Source organism: Diceros bicornis, chromosome 7, assembly GCF_020826845.1.
Source record: "Diceros bicornis minor isolate mBicDic1 chromosome 7, mDicBic1.mat.cur, whole genome shotgun sequence".
Classification (NCBI taxonomy): domain Eukaryota; kingdom Metazoa; phylum Chordata; class Mammalia; order Perissodactyla; family Rhinocerotidae; genus Diceros; species Diceros bicornis.
The window spans coordinates 64574104-64594302 of NC_080746.1; the positions used below are offsets into that span (position 1 = coordinate 64574104).

Below are 20199 nucleotides of genomic sequence, written 5' to 3' on the forward strand. Positions count from 1 at the left end.
TCAAATCTGGGGCTCTAATTTAGGTGTTTGAATCCAAACTCTCTGCCCTTTCCATGGTATTACTTGGATTCTTTTTTTGGAAAAGCTTATTTATTCCTATTTTCAGTGCTTTCTTGGTTTCTCTGTAATCCTCAGCCACTCCAGTTATCTTTTGTGATAGGAGTTGTGAACTCAAAACACCTATGGGGCCCAACAGGAGCTATGGAAGAAATGCAGTGAGTTAAGTGCAAGACATGAGGGAGTGTGGGGACTGCAGTCTGGAGATTGCATCTGAAGAGGACAGTCACTACTCAGTTCCAATTGACTGTTGCCATTGGGAGTATGGGTCCAGCATGTCAGCCACTTTGTTTTTCAGGATTTCCTAGAAATCAAAATTTTGTTGTAAAATTTCTTCATTTTATCTGGTTAGCTCAAGTTTTTATTAAAACACTGTGCTGGCTAACTCTTAGTGGTACACGTGAAAACGTTTTTGTTCTGAGTTTGCCCATGGGCTACCAGTTTGCAACCTCTGCTCTAGGCAACTTCCAGTCTAACCTAATCATCATGGTGTAATTAAAAGCATAAGAGCTTGGAGGCTGGACAGATCTGAATTTAAATCCTGAATGCTAGCAAAGAATTTACTCTTTGAGCCTCTGTTTCTTGATCTGAAAACTTGGGATAAAGATTTCTGCTACACAGCTGTAGTGAGAGTTAAATGAGACTGTGAATATGAAATACCATGTTCAAGGCCTCTTAATAGGTACTGAATAAATGACGCCCATTATGATCATCCTCTGCTTAAAGGGAGTCTTTCATCTTTTTCAAGGATGTTTAGAGATGCAGAGTTCTCAGGGCGGGTGGTGGGGGAGTGGGTAACAGAAGTGGGTTTCCTCAGGGATGGTCAGCCCATAGGGAAGTTGAAGGTTCATCACCTTTGATCCTAAAACTCACCTGTTCATCTAAATTTTTAGGGCCCTCTGCTAGCCCTGCTCCAAAGAAGAAACCTCTGTAGTCTCTCCTTCTAAGTCAGACCTTGGGATCTATTTGACCCTCTCTCCTGGCAGAAAGGTCACTTGTGTAAACACTTGCACATACTCCAGGGCTTGCCCAAAGAATTCCTCAGCCAGCAACTTCCTGGGCTTGAATTCTTACAAAGAACTCTCAGGAGGAAGCTGTCACTGTCAGTCACTGGGAATATTATTACCATTCTAAACTTTTGCTTATTTTGGGGTGAGCTGGGCTAGGAAGAGGTCAAAGGTGTCCAAGGAAAGAGGACTGAGATTCCAGCTCTGACCAGCTTAGCCCTTGATTCCAGGCTTCTGCAGGAGCTGCACTCTGTGTCCTGGCTCCCCCAGGAGCCAGATCGGTGCTACACGCTGCTGGACCTGCAGCGGGCTCTAGCCAAGGAGAACCACAAGGCTCTGCGGCTGCTCCGGCGCTGCCTGCACCTCTGCACATCCATCCTTCAACTGGTAAGAGGCTCCAGTTTATTGTGAACCTTTTCTCCAGGCTGAGTTCACCAGACTTCCAGCCTCTTCTTGGCTTAAGCTTCTCCTGGGATCCCCTGGGTGGCCTGGACTCTGCAGTTGTCTCAGCCATTGTCCTGCCCAGCAACAGTGGCCTCTGCTCTGGGGTGGGTAGATCAATAACAGATGGGCAGAGACTTGGACTCAACCTTTCCCTGAGGGTTGGTCCTGGCCTTGAGCAGGGAGGAGAAGGAACATAACGATGTCTATTTTTTCAGTTGTTTGTGCCAGAGGCATTAGGGAGTTTGAGAGTTGGAATCCTGATCTTTCATGCTGCTGGGCTAGTCTTTGAACCTATCTTGAACCTTTGGCAGGCCACTGTGGCTGGTAGAAGCATCCAGTGATGGAGTCCTTCCTAATTATGCCTACTTTGCATCTGTGGTACATGCCCCCTGCCTAGCGCTCTGGAAGGCCCTGCTGTGTACTTGCCTCTTGCCCATGACCTATCATCATGGTTTGTTGTCTGTCAGGTGGGGCTGGATATTCACACAGTTCTCTGGCTAATCACCATCTGCGCATAGTCCAGTTCTGAGAGAGGCGACCCACCCAGATTTTTGAAAATGAAAAATGATGTGAAGGCCCTTGGTACACTCATACAGGGAAATGGCCTTGAGCCTCCAGACAACAGCAGCTGGACCTGCCATTGCACTAAGCTGAATGGGGCAGAAGGGGGTGGTGAGCTGCTCCACAGCCTTTCTCTACCTCCCAGTTCATAAATCCCACCTTTGTTTTAATGTCACCAAAATAGTTATAATTTTTTTTATAGTCAGTAGTTATTCTTTTTATTAAGGTATCATTTACATGCAGTAAACAAATTTTAAGTGTACAGTTTGTTGAAATATTTGCATATATATACTTCCATGTAACCACCTCCCAGATCAAGATGTAGAGCATTTCCAGCACCTCAGCAAGCTCCCTGATTCCTCTCTCATCAATACCCCACAAAGGCAACCACTACTCTGACCTCTGTCACCATAGATTAATTTTGTCTGATTTTAAATTTCATGTAAAAGGAATCAGACAGCATGTGCTCTTTTTTGTCTGGCTTTTTTTTTCACTCAACATTATGTTTTTGAGATTTGTGCATAATATTCTAGGTAGTAGTGGTTCACTCTTCTGCATGCTATGTAGTATTTCCCTGTATGAATGTACCACAATTTATTTGTTAATTCTCCTATTGATGGACATTTGAGTTGGTTCCAGTTTTTCACTATTATGAATAATGCTGCCATGAACATTCTCATATGTGTCTTTTGGTGGACGTAAGCACTCATTTGTTTGGGGTATTTATGCCAGGAGTGGAATTGCTGGAATAGGGAATATGTATGTTTTGCAGTGCCAAACAGTTTTCTAGAGTGGTTGTACCAGTTTATGTTCCCACCAACTGCGTAGGAGACTTCCAGTCGTCCTGCCTTCTCACTGACACTTGGTATTGTCAGAGTTTTTAATTTTAGCCAAACTGGTGGGTTTACAGTGATATCTTATTGTGGTTTTAATTTGTGTTTCTATGATCATGAGTGATATTGAGCATCTTGTCATATGTTTATTGGCCATTTTGTTACCCTCTTCTGTGAAGAGTCTAACTCTCTTGCTTATTTTTTATTGGTTGCCTATTTCTTTCCTATTAATTTGTAGGATTTCTTTATATATTCTTTATGTATAATACATATCAAATATATATATGTATTGTAGATATTTTCCCAGTCTGTGACTTACCTTTTTACTGTTTGAATGGTGGCTTTTGATTAACAGAAGTTCCTAATTTTCTTGAAGTTCATTGTATCAGTCTCTTTTGGTTAGTGCCTTCTGAGTCCTGGTTTAAGAAATCTTTGCTTACCCCAAAGTCACGTAGATATTCTCCTATGTTTTCTTCTAGAAATTTTATTGCCTTTTCTTTCACATTTAGAAATGGTTCTATGGTTCATTTCAAATTAATTTTTATGTATGGTGTGAGGTAAGAGTCAAGTTTTATTTTTCCCATTTATTGAAAAGAATGTCCTTTCCCCACTTAATTACAGTGGTGTCTTTTTCTTAAATCAAGTGATTGTATATGTGTGGGTCTGTTTCTGGACTTTCTTTTGTTCCATTAGTCTATGTGTCTATCTTTTTGTCAGTGTCACAACTGTCTTAATTATTGTAGCTTTATGATAAGTCTTGATATCTTGTATTGTAAGTCCTACAACTTTTTGTTTTTCAGGATTTCCCTGACTATTCTAGGTTCTTTGAATTTCCGTATAAAGTTTATAATCAGCTTATTAATTTCCACAAAATAATTTAAAGGATATTTTTATTGGCTTGCTTTGAATCTATAGATCAATTTCAGGGAGAATTGATATCTTAACAATTTCTCGTCTCCTAATCCGTGAACATGGATCTCTATTTATTTTGATTTCTTTAATTTCTTTTAACAAGATTTTATTGGTTTCCAGTAGAGGTCTTGAATGTATTTCGTTAAGTTTATTACTAGATATTTGATTTTTTTGTTGTTGCTATTGTAAATGGTATTTTAAAACATTATTGTTTTCTAATAGTTGCTACACCATACACAAAAATTAATTTATGGTGGATAAAAAGACATAAGTGTGAAAGGAAAATCCAGAAAGCTTTCAGAGGACAATATAAGATAATATTTTTATTATCTCAGGTTTTCTTAAACAAATATAAAAATTGTAAACCACAAGAAAATAAATAAATTTGTCTATATTAAAATTTTTTTAAAAAGCATGATAAAAAGAGTGAAAAGACAAGCAAATGCAACACGTGGAACCACTTTCTGTGCTGCTACGTAGACTGGAATGGAACCTGTTCCTGTTGGCAGTCACCCCAAGGGGCGGGGGGTGGAGAAGGGGAAGATTAGTAATCATCCCAGCTGGTAACTGAATTGTTACAGAATCAAGCTTGTAATCTGTGCTAAATAAAAGCATGCTGCTGCCCATTAAACTGTAGCATTACTAATAAGTAAAATAGATTCGAAACGTTAAATAAATAATGATGTTGAATGTGAGTGTTTGGTAGATACCCTTTATCAATTTTTAAAGAAGTTCGCATCAATTCCTAGTTTGCTAAGAGGTTTTATCATGAATGGGAGTTGAATTTTGTCCAGTGATTTTTTTTTTCTGCTTCTATTTGGATGATCATGGGATTTTTCTCCTTTCGTCTATTAATATGGTGAATTGTCAGTATTAGACCACCTTTGCATTTCTGGGATAAACACTTTTTCTTTCTTTCTTTCTTTCTTTCTTTCTTTCTTTCTTTCTTTCTTTCTTTCTTTCTTTCTTCCTTCCTGCTTCTTTCTTGTGTAACTTTTTATTTTGATATAATTTCAAACTTATTAGGAGAGTTGCAAGGATAGTATAATAAACTCTCATGTACCTTTTACCCAGATTGTTATTTTGTCCCATTTACTTTATCATCTGTGCTCTTTCTTTCTCTACGTATATATACATTATTTTCCTGAGTTGTTTGAGAGTAAGTTGCAGACATCAAGTCCCTTTACCCCTAAATATGCCAGAGTGTTTTTCATAAGAACTAGGACATTTTCTTCCATAACTATAGTACAGTTATCAAAAATTAGGCAATTTCACTTTGATACAATTCTGTTATCTAACCCACCGTCCTTATTAAAAATTTGCCAATTATTCCAGTAATGTCCTTTCTTGCTGTGTTTTTTTCCTGCTTCAGGATCCAATCCAGAATCATGCGTTGTATTTAGTGGTCACTTCTCTTCAGTATCTTCCATGTGGAACAGCTTCCCACCTTTTTTTAGCTCCTTATCTCATGGTGGGACAACTCTACAATATGATATACATTCCAAAGCCGTCTCCCCTTCACATCAGACCAAGAACCGCCTTCGCTGAGACCTTGCTTGGCACTGTCCCCTCCCTGTTTTGCTTCCCTGCCTCCCTTAGAGGTGTGTTTCCTGAAGATCATTCCTTCAATAAATCTCATTTCCCCAAATTCTTGTCTCAGGCTCTGCTTCTAGGAAACCCAACCTAAGAAATTAGACCAATTAGACTCATTGTTTTATTCAAATATTCTATAGCCACAACAATTTTTCTTATCCAATTTATCTTTCAGTTTCTGAGAGAGATATGTTAAAGATCCCCTCCTATGACTATACATTTATTAATTTCTCCTTGCTGTTCTTTCATTTTGCAACATGTATTTCAAAATCATGCTGTAATGTGCATAGAGGTTCATAACAATATTTCCTGGTGACTTTGTTGATATGAAAAAGTCTTCATTCTTGGTACTACTTTTGTACTAGAGTTCTCTTTTGTCTGATGTTAAGAGCATCAAGCATTTTCTTGATCTGTCTTTTTCTATCCCTTTGTTTTCAGTCCTCCTTTGTTATTTTGTTTTGTGTCTCTCTTACAAATAGCTGGAAAACGTTTAGTCTGAGAGTCTCTGTCTTGCAACAGGTTTATCTCATTTATTATGGTTACTGATAGGTTTGGACTTATTTTTCCCATCTGGTTTTGGTGTTTTCTATTTCCTATGATTTCTGTTTGAGTCTTCCTTGTGTTTCTTGTCTTTGGTTGGATTGTTTACATTTTTGTTGCTGTTATTGTCATCTAATGACTGGGATGTTATCCATTTTATTCTTCTTGGGGTTGCCCAGGAACCACTCAGTGCCTACTCATCTTTCTTAGTTTTAGAATCTTGCTTTTGTTTCTTTTCATGGACTCCTAGCTGGAGGAAGCTGTGTAATTCAGGTCCAGGCAATGAAACGTAAGTGGAAGTCACTGGGAAAACTTTTTAAAAGAGGCAAATTCAACTGGAATGTCTTTTTGGACATTTACTCCTGTCTTATTGCCTGACCCTGAGATGAATTCCTGGTGATGGAGAAGCTATCTCACCAAGGTAAGGGTGAAAGTCATGTTAAGGATGGAGGAGGGAGAAGACAGAAGGAGCTTTGTTCTGATTGATGTTGTTGGGCCAATATGCTATCCAGGGATTTCTTATTGCATTAAATAAATAAACCTTTTACTTGCTTAAGCCACATTTTTTCTAGTTTTCTCTTGCAGCTGAGTGCCTATGTAAGACATTTATACCCCTGCCCAACAGGTGTAGCTGTTCAACTTATATTTTATAAGAATGTCTCTTCCATGTCTTTGTCTAAAATCATCTTCTCAGAGAGGCATTCTCTGGTTACCCTGTTTAAAATTGCAAAGCCCACTGTCACCAGCACTCATCATCCCTCTTTCCCTGCTCTGTAGTTTTTTTTTTATAGCACTTATCACCTTTTTACATAGAATCTAAATTATTTACTTATTATGTTTATTGTATTTTTCCCATTTCCAACCCCCACCCCCAAGAGGGTAGGGATTTTTATCTGCTTCATTCACTAGTATATCTCTAGTGCTTATTATAGGTGTGCCATATAGTATGTGCTTAGTGAATATTGGTTGAATGAATGAATGTCAAGTGTGAATGTGTATCCATATCTTTCTCCTAAGTAGAGTAAGAGCCTCAGCACTCTCCTCATTCCCTTTCTCTCCTCTCTCCCTCTCTCTACCCTCCACCCTTCCTATTATGCTTATATTGATCTCTCCTAGAATTTTAATTCTGGATTGTTATGAACATTCTTGTTTTACAGCCTACCCATTTAGAATTAACAATATGTTTCACAAATTTCTTTGCTCATCAGAGCTTCTTGTAGACCACTTTGTCCTCTGGTATTCATTTTCCTCTGTCAGAAATATACTATTTTTTTTTTTTTTCAGAGAGAATCTGTGGATCGTAAATTTTTGGAGTCTTTGTATATCTAAAAATGTCTTTATTTATCCTCAAACTTCAGTGATACTGTGGCTAGGTACAGAATTCTGGGTTTAAAAAATATCCTCAGAACTTTGAAGATATTGCCCCTAATGGTGAGGTTTTAAAAATGTACACTGATTATGCTCTGTTGTAGTAATTATTGTTGTTGTTGTTTGTATGGTTTTATCCTAACTGACACTCAGTAAGCCCTTTCAATGTGAGGTGATACATTCTTTTTACAAACATTTACTGTAGAACTACCCATGTCAGGCACTGTGTTAAGCAATAGAGAAATGGAATAAGGTGTGACAGAGGCCTCCTCCTTGAAGAATTTACAATGTACAGATGGTGCCCGACTTATGATGGTTTGACTTGCGGTTTTTCGACTTGATCATAGTGTGAAAGTGATACGTAGTCATTAGAAACCGTACTTCGAGTTTTGAATTTTGATCTTTCCCTGGGCTAGCGATATGCGGGATGATGCTCTCTTATGATGCTGGGCGGCGGCAGCGAGCACAGCTCCCAGTCAGCCACACACACAATCACATGGGTAAACAGCTGATATTCGACAGTGTACTGTGTTGCCAGTGTTTTTTTTGGATGAGTACCCATCCAACCATTCTGTTTTTCACTTTCAGTACAGTATTCAATAAATTACATGAGACGTGCAATACTTTATTATAAAATAGGCTTTGCGTTAGATGATTTTGCCCAACTGTAGGCTAATGTAAGTGTTCTGAGCACATTTAACGTGTGCTAGGCTAAGCTGTGATGTTCAGTGGGTTAGGTGTATTAAATGCATTTTTGACTTACGGTATTTTCAACTTAGGATGGTTTAACCCCACTGTTAAGTCAAAGCGCATCTGTAGTGAATGAGTCTCACAAGTAACTAGATAATGATGGTGCACTGGACTAAGGGCTATGAAGTGGGAAGCACTAGGTATTGAGGGTGTTGCCAGAGCATAGAAGAGGACATCTCGCCAAGTCTGAGGGCGTGTTTGTGTATGATGTGCCTAGCTTAGGCCTCAACTGCCTTATGTCTGGGTCTCAGAAGACTGGGATTTGAGCTCAGGGTTAGCACAATACAATTCACGGGTACCAATTAATTCTAATCATAAGCTCTACTGAGCACCAAAAAGGACAGGAGAACAGCAAGGACAAAAGGTCCATCTGGCCAAGCATATCTTTCTGGTGTCTCCCCTCTGCTTCTAAACAGGACAGGCCCAGAGAGGTAGCAGCTGTCAGCAGCTTTTGTAGGCTGAGGATCCTCCCAGATTTGAGAAGAACCCACAAAGAGGCTCCCAGACTTTTATCCCACATTCCCCATCCCCCAATAGAAAGTCTGTGTCAGTACCCAGAGAGCTTCTACTATCACATACGGCGGTATAATGCTAGCCAGCAGGCCGCAACACCCAGGCCTAGTGACTGGAGTCCAGATCCTAGAATTACTGCTGAGCCCGACTTATCCAATCTTTTCTCTTTCTTTGTCTAATCTGTGCATTGTGAACCTCTCTGTTTACACGTGCACAGATTTTCTATTTGAGTGCCACCCTGGGGGCTTTTAGTAGACAGGCCTGGTCTATCAAATTAGCACATTGTGGCCTCTCAATATATGTTCTCTGTTTTGCATCTCCTCTGGTCACTTAAAGATTTTGGGGGCTAATCTCTACTAAAAAGCAGCCCTCCATGTGCATATCTAGGTTCTAGGTTTCAGGATCCAAGACCTGAGAGTTGGGCACAGACCAGTGGTGGCTGGTTTGCTCTCCATCCCCCTTTCTCCAGTGAGTTTTCCACTCTCTGTGCTGACAGGTTCATGAAGACACATATCACATGCAACAGGGCCTGCAGGAGCGAGTGGAAAACTGCAAGAGGATCAGGACAGGCCAAGGCTCCACATACCTTCAGAGAGTACAGCAACAGCAGCTGGAGCAGAAGCTGAAGCAGGCAGAGGCCTGGTTGTTGCAGCTGGGACGATTGGCCCGCCTGGTGGACTACATGATTTGCCAGAGCCTTGTGTCTATCATAGAGGAGGATATAACCTCTTTTGTGGCCAACATTCTGCAAGTGAGGTGGTGGGTGGCATGTGTGGAGGTGGGCAGGTGGTCAAGGGCCCAATGGCAGGGAGCAAATACTGACACCTAGCCCCATGACCTCTCCTAACCCTTCTTTACAGGCCCCAAGGCAGAAACCGTTTCTCTCAGCACAGCTGGTCTTTGACAATTGTGGCCGGCTATCTCATGAGCCCTGTATTGAAAATATGATCCAGATTCTAAATGGGGGCCTACAGTCTGTCAAGGCCTCTGCCCTGAAGGTATTCTGGATTGGGCAGCGGGCTGGCTGTAGGAATTTCCACTTCCTATCCTCTGTGTAATCAGAACTTCTCAGCCTGGTCTGAACCTTCCTTATTTTCCATTTCTGTCCCTTCTCCATACATTGGCATGAAGGTAGTGCAATCTAGAGACCTGAAGACCCCCTGGGATTCCTTGTGTTTTCAAGGTATTTAAGGAGACCTAGGCAGAGGGTGGGAAGGGTGGAAGGAGGGGGGAGGGCACATGCAGCGTGTTAGTGGCGTGGCCATAGAGTCCGGCCTTGGGTGTGGATGGAGCAGCTCTACCCTGGGCACTGCACACGTGTGTGGAGCAGTAGAAGGGTGGGGATATGTTTTTGCTTGCTCATGCCTGTGCTTATGTGTATGTGTGTGTGTGCACCTGAGTGTGATGAGGGGTGTATGAAAGAATGTGAGTACATTGTCCTTCCTCTGGTTCATCCAAACTCCATATGGTTTTTCACTAATGTCGTAATGGTGTTTCATTTACTTTCAATTTCATGGTAAGTTAGTTGGTACTTGTTTGAAAAACCCTGCTTATTCAGTATTTGCTTTATTTCCTAGAGCTCTTTTTCATTTCATATAGAATAATTCGTTAATGTTATTGAGCTATTTTAACCAGTTATTGGTTATCAATCTTCAAACTTGTTAACTATCAGGGAGGAAATACATCTTCACATTACCTTTATTTGGAATACTAACATTGTCACAAATAAAATCATTAAATGCATTCAAGCATGTAGATGCTTTTTCATTTCCCATTCAACTAGTATGCTTTCATTAAGACGATTTAAAAACACAAAGTTAATTTTAGGAAATAGGTGACAACGAAGAAAAAGGTTCACTGGAAGGAGCTCATGTCTTTTACAAATCACCAATTGGGGCAGATTTTTTTCTCAAATGAGTCTAGGTTAATTGATAGAGGCTATTGGTATTCGTTTTACTTGATACAGTGGAATGAAGAAAGGCTCTGAAATCAAACACAGTTTATTAATCTATAAAATGGGAATAAAAAAAATACCTAAGTTGTAGGATTGTTTTGAAGATTAAAAGGGATAATATGTCCAGTATAGTGCTCAGCACATAGTAATACATGCTACAGATAGTATCTTCTTACTAGTATTCTTATTAAAAACTTAGATAAATCAGACATTTCATAGTATTTTCTTATTATGTGTTGTACTAATTCGTATTATGGATATGCTATAGTATTTTCCTTTGAACGGCAAAACAAACAAAAAACAAAACTTTAAACTTTTACTCTCAAGTCTAGTGAAAGTGAAAATATTCACCTGCAATGTCTTGGGTTGTCCCTTCTACTTTTAAATGAGCAGCATGGACTGATGTATTTAGGGGTGAAATGTCACAATGCCTGTATCTTACTTTCAAATGGTTTAGGAGAAAGAGAGATAGAAGGAAAAATAAAGCAATGTGGCAAATGTTAATAATTGTTGAATCTAAGCAGATGGATAAAGGTGTTCATAGTACCTTTAAACTTTTCTACGTGTTTGAGATTTTTCAGAATTCAAATTTGAAGGGAAAAAAAAAAGATCAGCATGGAAAATTGAATTCAAGTTGTGGAGGAACCAGAATCAAAGTTCTGATATAAAATTTTCCTTAAGTTTTTTAAGAAAATTGGAGTAATATTCAAAAAAGTAAATATGTAGCAGTTAAAACACCACTAGTAGTCTTTAAGAAACATACCTCCATCTGAGAAATATTTTACTTAAATGAGGCCAAATTTTTATGATATTTTAATCAAGTTACAACATGATTTCAATACCTCTGCTTATACACAAAAATATGAAAAATAAGCCCCCCACAATAGAAACTTATACATTGACTAGATTGTAGTTCCTGGAAGAATACCTGATATAGTACTAATAAAATGGTTGCAACATATCCTCCAGTCTTTTTTTTTTATTGAGGTCATATTGGTTTATAACATTGTGTAATTTCAGGTATACGTTATTAAAGATCAGTTTCTGTTTAGACTGCATGGTGCTCACCACCAACAGTCTAGTTTTTTTGTTTTTTGTTTTGAAAAGGATGCATGAGTGGTCATCCCCGTCATACGTCCATTTATTTATTTTTTTTGAGGAAGGTTGGCCCTGCGCTAACATCTGTTGCCAATCTTCTTCTTTTTCTTTTTTCTCCCCAAAGCCCCAGTACATAGTGGTGTATTGTAGTTGTAAAGTTGTATCTCTTCTATATGGGACGCTGCCTCAGCATGGCTTGATGAGCGGTGAGTAGGTCCACATCCAGGATCCGAACCAGTGAACCCCAGGCCACCGAAGCGGAACACGCAAACTTAACTGCTATACCACCAGGCTGGCCCCACCAATAGTCTAGTTTTTATCCGTCACCATACATATGTGCTCCTTTACGCCTTTTGCCCACTCCCCACCCCCTTCCGCTCTGGTAACCACTAATCTGTTCTCTTTATCCATGTGTTTGTTTGTCTTCCACACATGAGTTTGTCTTCCACTCATTTCACATGAGTGAAATCATATGGTGTTTGTCTTTCTTTGTCTGGCTTATTTTGCTTAACATAATACCCTCAAGGTTCATACATGTTGTTGCAAATGGGACAATTATTTTTTTATGGCTGAGTAGTATTCCATTGTATATACCACATCTTCTTTATCCATTCATCTGTTGATGGACACTTGGGTTGCTTCCATGTCTTGGCTATTGTGAATAGTGCTTCAGTGAACATAGGGGTGCAGAGATCTCTTTGTATTGTTGATTTCATGTTCTTTGGATAAATACCCAGTAGTAAGATAGCTGGATCATATCATATCCTCTAGTCTTAAGCTGTGTTCTCTGCCATTTTCCAGAGGACAGTCTAAATACTGGAACATTTTTGACCAAAAAGAGAGTATTAATATTACTATCTGATGTCCTTACAATCTTATCAGGAATTTTCTGCAGTTTAAAACTGAGAAAATGTAATCAGATAATCATTTTTCTTATCTGGCAAGTGTCAAGTTCCTTAAAAGTTCTTCTGTTAACTTTACTATGACAATATCCTACCACGATCAAAATATTTTTTTGATCTTGTTGGTAAGGTAAATCTGTTACACTAAAAAGAGACAAAAGATTCCTTCATTTTTATTATAAAATCTTTTGATGTACTTTTTGGTTGGGATGGTGTTAAAGTTAGCTTAGAGATACACTGCAAAGCATGAAACTGTCATTACTGCATTTTTTGCCAGGGGGCTGCATATGTCAAGGAGCGTCTCTTGGGAGTGTGCGGTATAAACAGTATGATCAGCAAGAGGAATTATGAAGGGAAGCAATTTTGCAGTGAGTGGATTCGTAGATGAGAGGGAGAGATTTTTTTTTCTTGCCACTCTATAAGAAATTTTGAAGAGATGAAAAGTTGTATAAATATGTTTGACGAGAAGCTTTACTCTGTGTGAAATGTCTGAGTTACTAATTCAAGGAAACCTATATTAAAGTTCTATATTATTTAGATCTTTCAAAGTTGGATTGATATTTAAAAATGTGTCTCCATGTTGACTTATACATACTATAGTGATATATGCATATTATAAATTGAAGTCCAAATCCCTCAGTAATGACAGGTAACTTATGTTTCTTTGATGTAGTTGATATCAGATTTCTCATTGTAAGCAAACTTTATTTAACTCTTACTTTGGCTATGAAGTTATTAGTCATTTCTGTTTTGTTTTGTTTTATTAGGATATTGCTTTCGCCAAAATGCATTGAAAATACACTAGCTTTTCTTTCCATTGCTCAGAATCACATGTGAACTGACTGTGTAGCACCGTGTTGCTTGAGCACTCTCATGGGTCGTGGCCCCTTGAATCACAGTTCTTCACCTTATCTTGTGTTCTGGAGCTCACAAAACAGACAGTTACCAAATTCAAAGGCAGGAAAGATGTAGCAGCACCAAGCTTCACAGAAATCGAAGCTAGAAAGTCAGGAAGAGAGCCTCTCTCAAATTGCTGCTTATCCTTTCATCTCTAATTCTCTCTGTGCCTCTTCCCACTTCCCCTGATTCTCTCCTAAAACCAGCTGTCTCTGCTTCCTTTGAACTTTCTGCTGCCTTCTATCACTTCCAAATGACTTAGATTTTCTATGGCACCAACTCCATCCTTGACTGTATATGATCTTTCAGTTAAGTTTTCCTGTATGTGTGACTTAGTTCAAATTTTCAAGACAAGGAAGGTGATTGGTTCAGCCTGTCCATATCCATAAGCTCGGGCAAGGGAAATGGGTCATGGTACAAATTAATTGGTTTTAGCTGTAGGTAAGGGTTGATCCTCTTGGAAGGGTGTGTATGGAGGACGCACCAATCTTCAACTCTGTTTATACAGCCTCTAAACATCTATTACATGGGCCTAAATGTGCAAGTTGGTTTTGGATTACATAATCATAACTCAAAACTAGGTAAGCAGAAGGAGAATTTATTGGTTCCTGTAAGAAATTCACAGATGCAGCTGGATTCAGGCTCAGCTGGATTCAGGGCTCAGGCAGTGTCATCAAGGCTTTCTCTCTCTTAGTCTTTTGACTTTGTGTGTTTGAAATCTGAATCACTGAGAATGCTTTCAGCTTGGAAGTAACAGAAGACCTAAGAGTGGCCTAAATAATAAAAACAATTAACTCACATGATAAGAAGTCTTGAGGTAAATGATTCCAGAGTTGGTTCAGTGGCTCAAAAATGTCATCAAGTACCAGCCTCTATATATCCTTCCCTTACTCCTTTCTGGGTTTAGCTATAGGTAAGGGCAGATCCTCTTAGAAGGGTGTGTGGTAGGGGAGGCTGCAATCAAAAATGTTTTCTCATCCTCAGGCTTATTGCCTCATAGTTGCAAGACATGTTGCAGCTCCAGGCATCCCATGCTCAAGCAAAATCAGGGGGAAAACGGGGAGGCAAGGTTGGTGAGACAGCTCTCCTTGCCTGACTCACTTTTTATCAGGAAAGGAAATCTTTTCCAGAAAGTTCCCAGCAGACTCACTTTTACATCTCATTGTGAAAATCTAGGTCATGAGGCTACCTCCAGCTGCAAGAAAGGCTGGGACATCAAATGGCTGACGTTTCTAGTTTCTCATGGAAGATAGGCTCTCCCAGCACGGAAGAAGGGAGAAGGGACTAGCTTTTGGGTAGTCAACCAGTATGCCTTCCAAGGTTCCATTCCTCGGATAGGTTCTCTCTACCTGCAGGCAAAAGAATCACCAGCATTCTCTACATCATCATTTCATACTATATCCCTTGCCTTCTAACCCTCATTTAATTTTAGTTCTACAAGTAACAATATCTTTAAGCTCACCAACAGTCCCTAGGTTGACGTCTCTCAGTAATATTGTTTGTCTGAAGCTCATTCTTTATTTAGCTTCCCCAGAAAGGGCTTGTGGCAACAAAATTCTCAAGTTCTGCTATGTATATAACAGTTTATACCTTTTGAAAGTCAGTATTACTGGATATAAAATCATTGGCGCATATCCTAAAGATGTTCCTCCATTTTCTTCTGTCATTAAGAATTGCTACCAAAAAGTGTGATAGTATCTAATTTTATTTCCCTTATAAATCACTTGTTGTTTTTGCCTAGATGCCCAAAGTATTGTTTTCTTTTTGCTTAAAATTCAGTAATTTTAGTAAAATATGTCTGGTAGTGAACATGCTGAGGCAGTATTCTTAGGTATGCTCTTATAAAGTGTAGCTTTAAATCTTTTTTATTTCAGGAAAGTTTTCTTAAAAATTTTTGGTACTGTTCTCATCCTTTGCTTTGCATTTTTCTTCAGGGACTCCTATTACATGTATTTTAGATCCTTATCACCTATCTCAAATATTTTTCCTGTTCTCCCAAGACTTTTTTTAAAAAACCTGTTTCTTTTTTATTTTATAATTATCCTCATTTTTACCTTCTGTTTCTCTTAAGACATTATCTAAGTTTATTTCCTCTTATGTTTTTTCAGTTAAGTTTCCATTCTGAGATGATTTTGTCTTTTATTTCTAGTTCTTTCCTGAGTTCTGTCACATAATTTCCGAGTTTTTCTAGTTCTGATATGTGTTGTTCTTTCATGATTTACATCATTTCCTAGTGTCTTTCACCTTGTCTTGAAATGGGCCTGTTTGATCTGTTTCTTGACATGCTTTCATTGTCTCTAAAGATGTTATTTACTCCTTATTCTCTTTTTTCTTATAAAACCTTTGTATGGGGTTTGATGTTGATACTTTTTATGTTGCTCACTTTTGAAAATTGGGCTTTTCTAAACTTTTAGAAGGAGGCTTGGTTCAGTGTCGTTTTCTAACCTTTTGGTTTCCTTTTCTATTGCTTTCCTGTAGTGTTCAAAAAATGGTGGCTAGCTTTCTGAGATTTCCTGGTTTCTGTTTCTCTCTCCCACTTTTATCTGGACCTTTTCTTTTCTTTTTCTCTATAGCTTCCGTTCTGCTTAATTTTTATTCTACCCCTCGCAGTTTATCCTTAGCTCTGTCCCAGAAGAGAGCCCTGGCCAGTTGGTTTCAGGAGTTCATGGGCCTGGACGGCTTCAGCTCTTACAGGTCTTACCTCACCTGCCATTGGAGTGGGCAAAACCCCTCCCACTTTTACTTGCTGTTCTCAAATTGGCCCTCTGCTTTCCAGGAAATGCCTATTCGGAGTTTTCCCAGTCTCAGGTCTGTCACATCTGTCATTGTTCCCCTCTGTTTCTTTCCCCACAAATGGCAATGCCTTGTGGGTCTTGAGGCCGTAGGTGATTTGTCCCCACTCATTCATATTTTAGGATTTGTAAGGATCCCTAATCTCCATTTTGTAAAAAACGTAATCCATGGGTTTTTGCTCTGTCACTTTTATGTCATTTTATGTGGGAATTTGGGAGAGATTTCAAAATTATGCTGCCACTTCCACCATTTTTCCAGAATCCCTTCTGGCATTATTTTTAAAGGATTATTCTTCTGTGGGGCAGAGAATGTAAGGTGCTGGAGGCCAGGGTCAAAGCAGGGAGATGAGTTAGAAGGGTCTTGCAATAATGCAGTGAGATTTGATGGTGACTTGGGCTGGGAGGGGGGGGAGGTGGTGGTGGAGGTGGTGAGAATTGGTTGGATTCTGGATATATTTTGAATGTAGAGCCAGTGGGATTTGCTGGTGGCTGGGTGTGTTGTATGTGAGAGAAGGGTCAAAGGTGACTTTAAAGTGTTTGACTGGAGCAACTGGAAGAATGGTGTTCCCATTTCCTAAAGTTGGAAGACTGCAGGGGAGCAGTTTTGGGTGGTGGTTGGGGGAAGAAATAAGAGCTCATTTTTGACCCTGTTAAAAGTTTGAGGTGCATATTAGACATCCAAGTAGAGATGTGGAGTAGGTAGTTGTTAAAATGGTTTTGGGATTCAGGGAGAGATCAGAGCTAGACATAAATTTGATAGTAAACAGATGGTATTTAAAACCGTAAAACTGGAAGAGTTCTAGAAAGTGAGTACAGATGAAGAAGTAAAGAGATCTGAGGACTGAGCTTTGGCAGGCACTGTAGTGTTTAGGTGTTGGTAGTATGCATTTTGATGGTTTCCCCGCCTTTTTGTACAAAGTTTAAGACAACTACTGAAATTGGCAATTAACCAGTTTCTAAGAAGTTGAAGGGGAGGCTAGGTTCAAGAATATTTCCTTAAGGCAGATACTGAGGACTGGCATGCTCAACATCCTTTCCCACCTCCTCCTCTGTTCTGCAGAGGCTGGAGTGCTACAAACTACACTTCCCAGACCCCTTTGCAGCTAGGTGTCATATGTGATTTAGATCTACATGAGACTTTAGTTCAGAATTGAGGTCAGTAGGGGAGAGAGGCAGGGCCTATGCCATCCATTCTGCTGGTGGAGATCATAAGAGAGGCAATGTGCTTTTTGTAGCTGATGGTATGGCAGTGACATCCCCATTTGCCAGGCATCACAGAGCCCTAGACACTCAGGCTAGAGTGTTTTTGTTTTCCAGCTCTTCCAGTTATTTGCAACCCACTAAATATTCCACAATTATTCCCTTCCTGCTTATACTAGCTAGAGTAAATTCTGTTCTCTACTCCTGAACTCTAACTAATAACTTCCCTCATTGGGTCTGGTGTACTGTGTTTGTGATGTAGATGTATGTGTAAACTCACTCGTGAGCAGGGATTGTGTGTGTAATGTGTTGTGTACACTCGGTAGAGAGAGAGGTTGCGTGTGGGCCCTGGAGGGCGCTCATGGACAATTATGGCGTGTGCCCCACCAGAAGATGAAGAGGAGGACTCAAACACGGAATCCGTGATGGCCAAATTCCAGGGCCAGCCCAGCGATGCTGTGGGCATCTTCTGTGGCCCAAATATAGGATTGGTGTGGCCGTGGAAGTCTCGTATAATTACTGAAGCCCTGGAGGTCCGTGGGTACCGGCTGCGAGGTCAGTACTTGCCCCCCAATTATAAGCAGCTGCAAGAAGACCTGGACAACAACCCTCAAATCCAGCAGGCACTGACTATACAACAGGCCCTGCTGGAGGTGAGAACAGAGGTTTAATGAGTAGGATCATGTCCACCAATTCCCACCATAGCCACGCACTTCTGTCCTAAGCACCTTGTCTGCCCCTAGGGCATGCTGTGGGAGGTACAGGAATTCTGCAAGGAACATCACTGGATGACAGGCATTTATGAGTTCCTGCAAGCCTGGGGGCCTCAGAAGCTGGAGTCTCTGAGAGGTGGTCCTATCAAGAACTACGTGACGCTGGTGAGCTGCCTGAACGTTTGGCAGGCCCGTGTCTCCAGTATACCTGCGGAGTTGATGACAAAAGGCAGGTTGCTGCTGCTGAGCTGCCGTGCCATACAGGCAGAGCTGGGTGAGTGCTGCTTATGCACCCTCCTTTCCTTCCGCCTTCCTTATTTTATCCACATGGCCCTCCTTGAGCCTGGAGTGTCTTCCAAGGACCTTTGGTGCAGGCCTCTCATTGGACCCATGGAGCCTCACAAAGCCCCAGGTCCCGGCCCCTTCTCTTTGCAATGAAAGGTGTGATCATTACCGAGGACAGCCTCTCCATCTGTTTTGGCTCTGCTCATTCCCCTTTCTCCTTAGGAATCGTGTTCCTGTCACCTGACACTTTCTGTTCTTATGGCCTGGAAGTAGTTCAAACCAAATGAGACAGAAAAATCTTAGCCTGCTCCTTAGGCTAGTGAGCTCAGTTTCTTTACAGAGACTCTCAGGAATCAAGGGTGCCTCCTCCGCACGTGTAGCAGAGTCAAAACTGACACTACAGTTTGCACCTGTAAAAAGTTACTCTCTTTAACTGATCTTGTCCTTCTCTGTAGTCCTAACTTCTGCTGATGGTGAAAGAATACATTCCAATTGAAAGTGAAAGCACTTTTCATTTAAAGCAGCACTTTTGCTCTAATTCAGCCTATTTTGGGTGTTTGGTCAATTCAAAATTCATACTACAGTTCTGGGTTGTTTTTATTCTCAAGTATCCTCTGTTCCTTTTCCTCCCCAAGGTGCATCTGGCATTGGAGAGGGCTCTGGGCTGCGTGCTCGTCTCTGCTGGCTTCTGTGACCTTTGCTGAGGTGTAATGCATCCCTACCTGGTCCCTGCCCCGCTTCTGACATCGCTGCCTCTGTGTCCTGAGCTGGTATAACTGGGGTGTGTGCTCTTGGCTCGTAGGAGCCCAGAGTGTCTGCCTTTGCTGACTCGGCCCTGCATGGGCTCCTGCTGGCATTGCAGATCCTTGGGGTCTCAGTGAACCCTTCACCCAGTCTTTGTCTTAGGCTGGCCACCCCCATAGCTTCTGCTGCAAGGTCACTTGCCTGTCAACACAGGAACCTAATCAGGCCCACTGGCTATCAACTCACCACTGTCTTCTGTATCTCCTGTGATTTGGGAGCTGTGGGGAACTTGGGAAGGTTTGTTTGGCGCTCTTTCTGTCACAACACATGACACCATGATTTCTACTCTGCTGTGACTATCTCGTGTCATGTGAGCATAAGGGAACCCTGCAGGGGGATGCCTTCCAGAGTTCCACATGGAAAGTGGAGCTAAGTCCACTCTGCTGTCTGCTGCCTCCTCCATGCATCTCAGTTTCTCTCCTCTTGCCACTGCCTATGCCCATAAGGCCAAGGCCCCGTTGTTGATCTCCCTGGGTCTCTGAGAAATCTGGTGTAAGACCTAGCCTTGTTCCTCTTTTCTCTTTCTCCCGTCCCCTGGGAGAAATGCTATTGTCTACTAGCTAAGTGCCTCTGCCCAGGAGCTGGCCTTGGAGAGGCTCACAGTGGGGTGGATTGGGAAGCCAGTGATTTGTTGTTCTAGGAAATAGGGAGGTTGTTCTGTTTTCTCACCTAACCCCCAAGGATGGCAGTAACCAATAGTGTCCACTTCCTGCAGAGACTGTGTAGTATTCAGATCCATGGCCCCCAGGCCTGCTTTCTTTATGAAGGTGAGAGCTCTTGGAGCGGGGGCCTGAAAGAATTTGCTTGAAAATGCTTGCCTGCCTAGCCCTCCCCGCTTCTGCTCCTCAGCAGATGAGAGCACATGCCTCGTGAGGCATCTCATAAGCCACAAAAACTCCCTGCTTTTTCCCTTCCCCTCCTAAATGTACAGGGGGCTCAGGCTGGCAGGGCAGGAACAGGGAGGGCCAATGATTAG

The 20199-nt window shown here is 40.9% G+C and overlaps 1 protein-coding gene across 1 annotated transcript in view; it reads left to right on the forward strand.

Annotated features, from left to right (window-relative positions):
* The window catches only part of DNHD1 (dynein heavy chain domain 1), a 68888-nt gene that overhangs the window by 10810 nt on the left and 37879 nt on the right, over positions 1–20199 (forward strand). The window contains 6 exon segments of the mRNA XM_058545840.1: positions 1295–1451; positions 9075–9329; positions 9439–9637; positions 9639–9761; positions 17812–18074; positions 18165–18408. Of these exon segments, the coding sequence (XP_058401823.1) occupies positions 1295–1451; positions 9075–9329; positions 9439–9637; positions 9639–9761; positions 17812–18074; positions 18165–18408 (1241 nt within the window).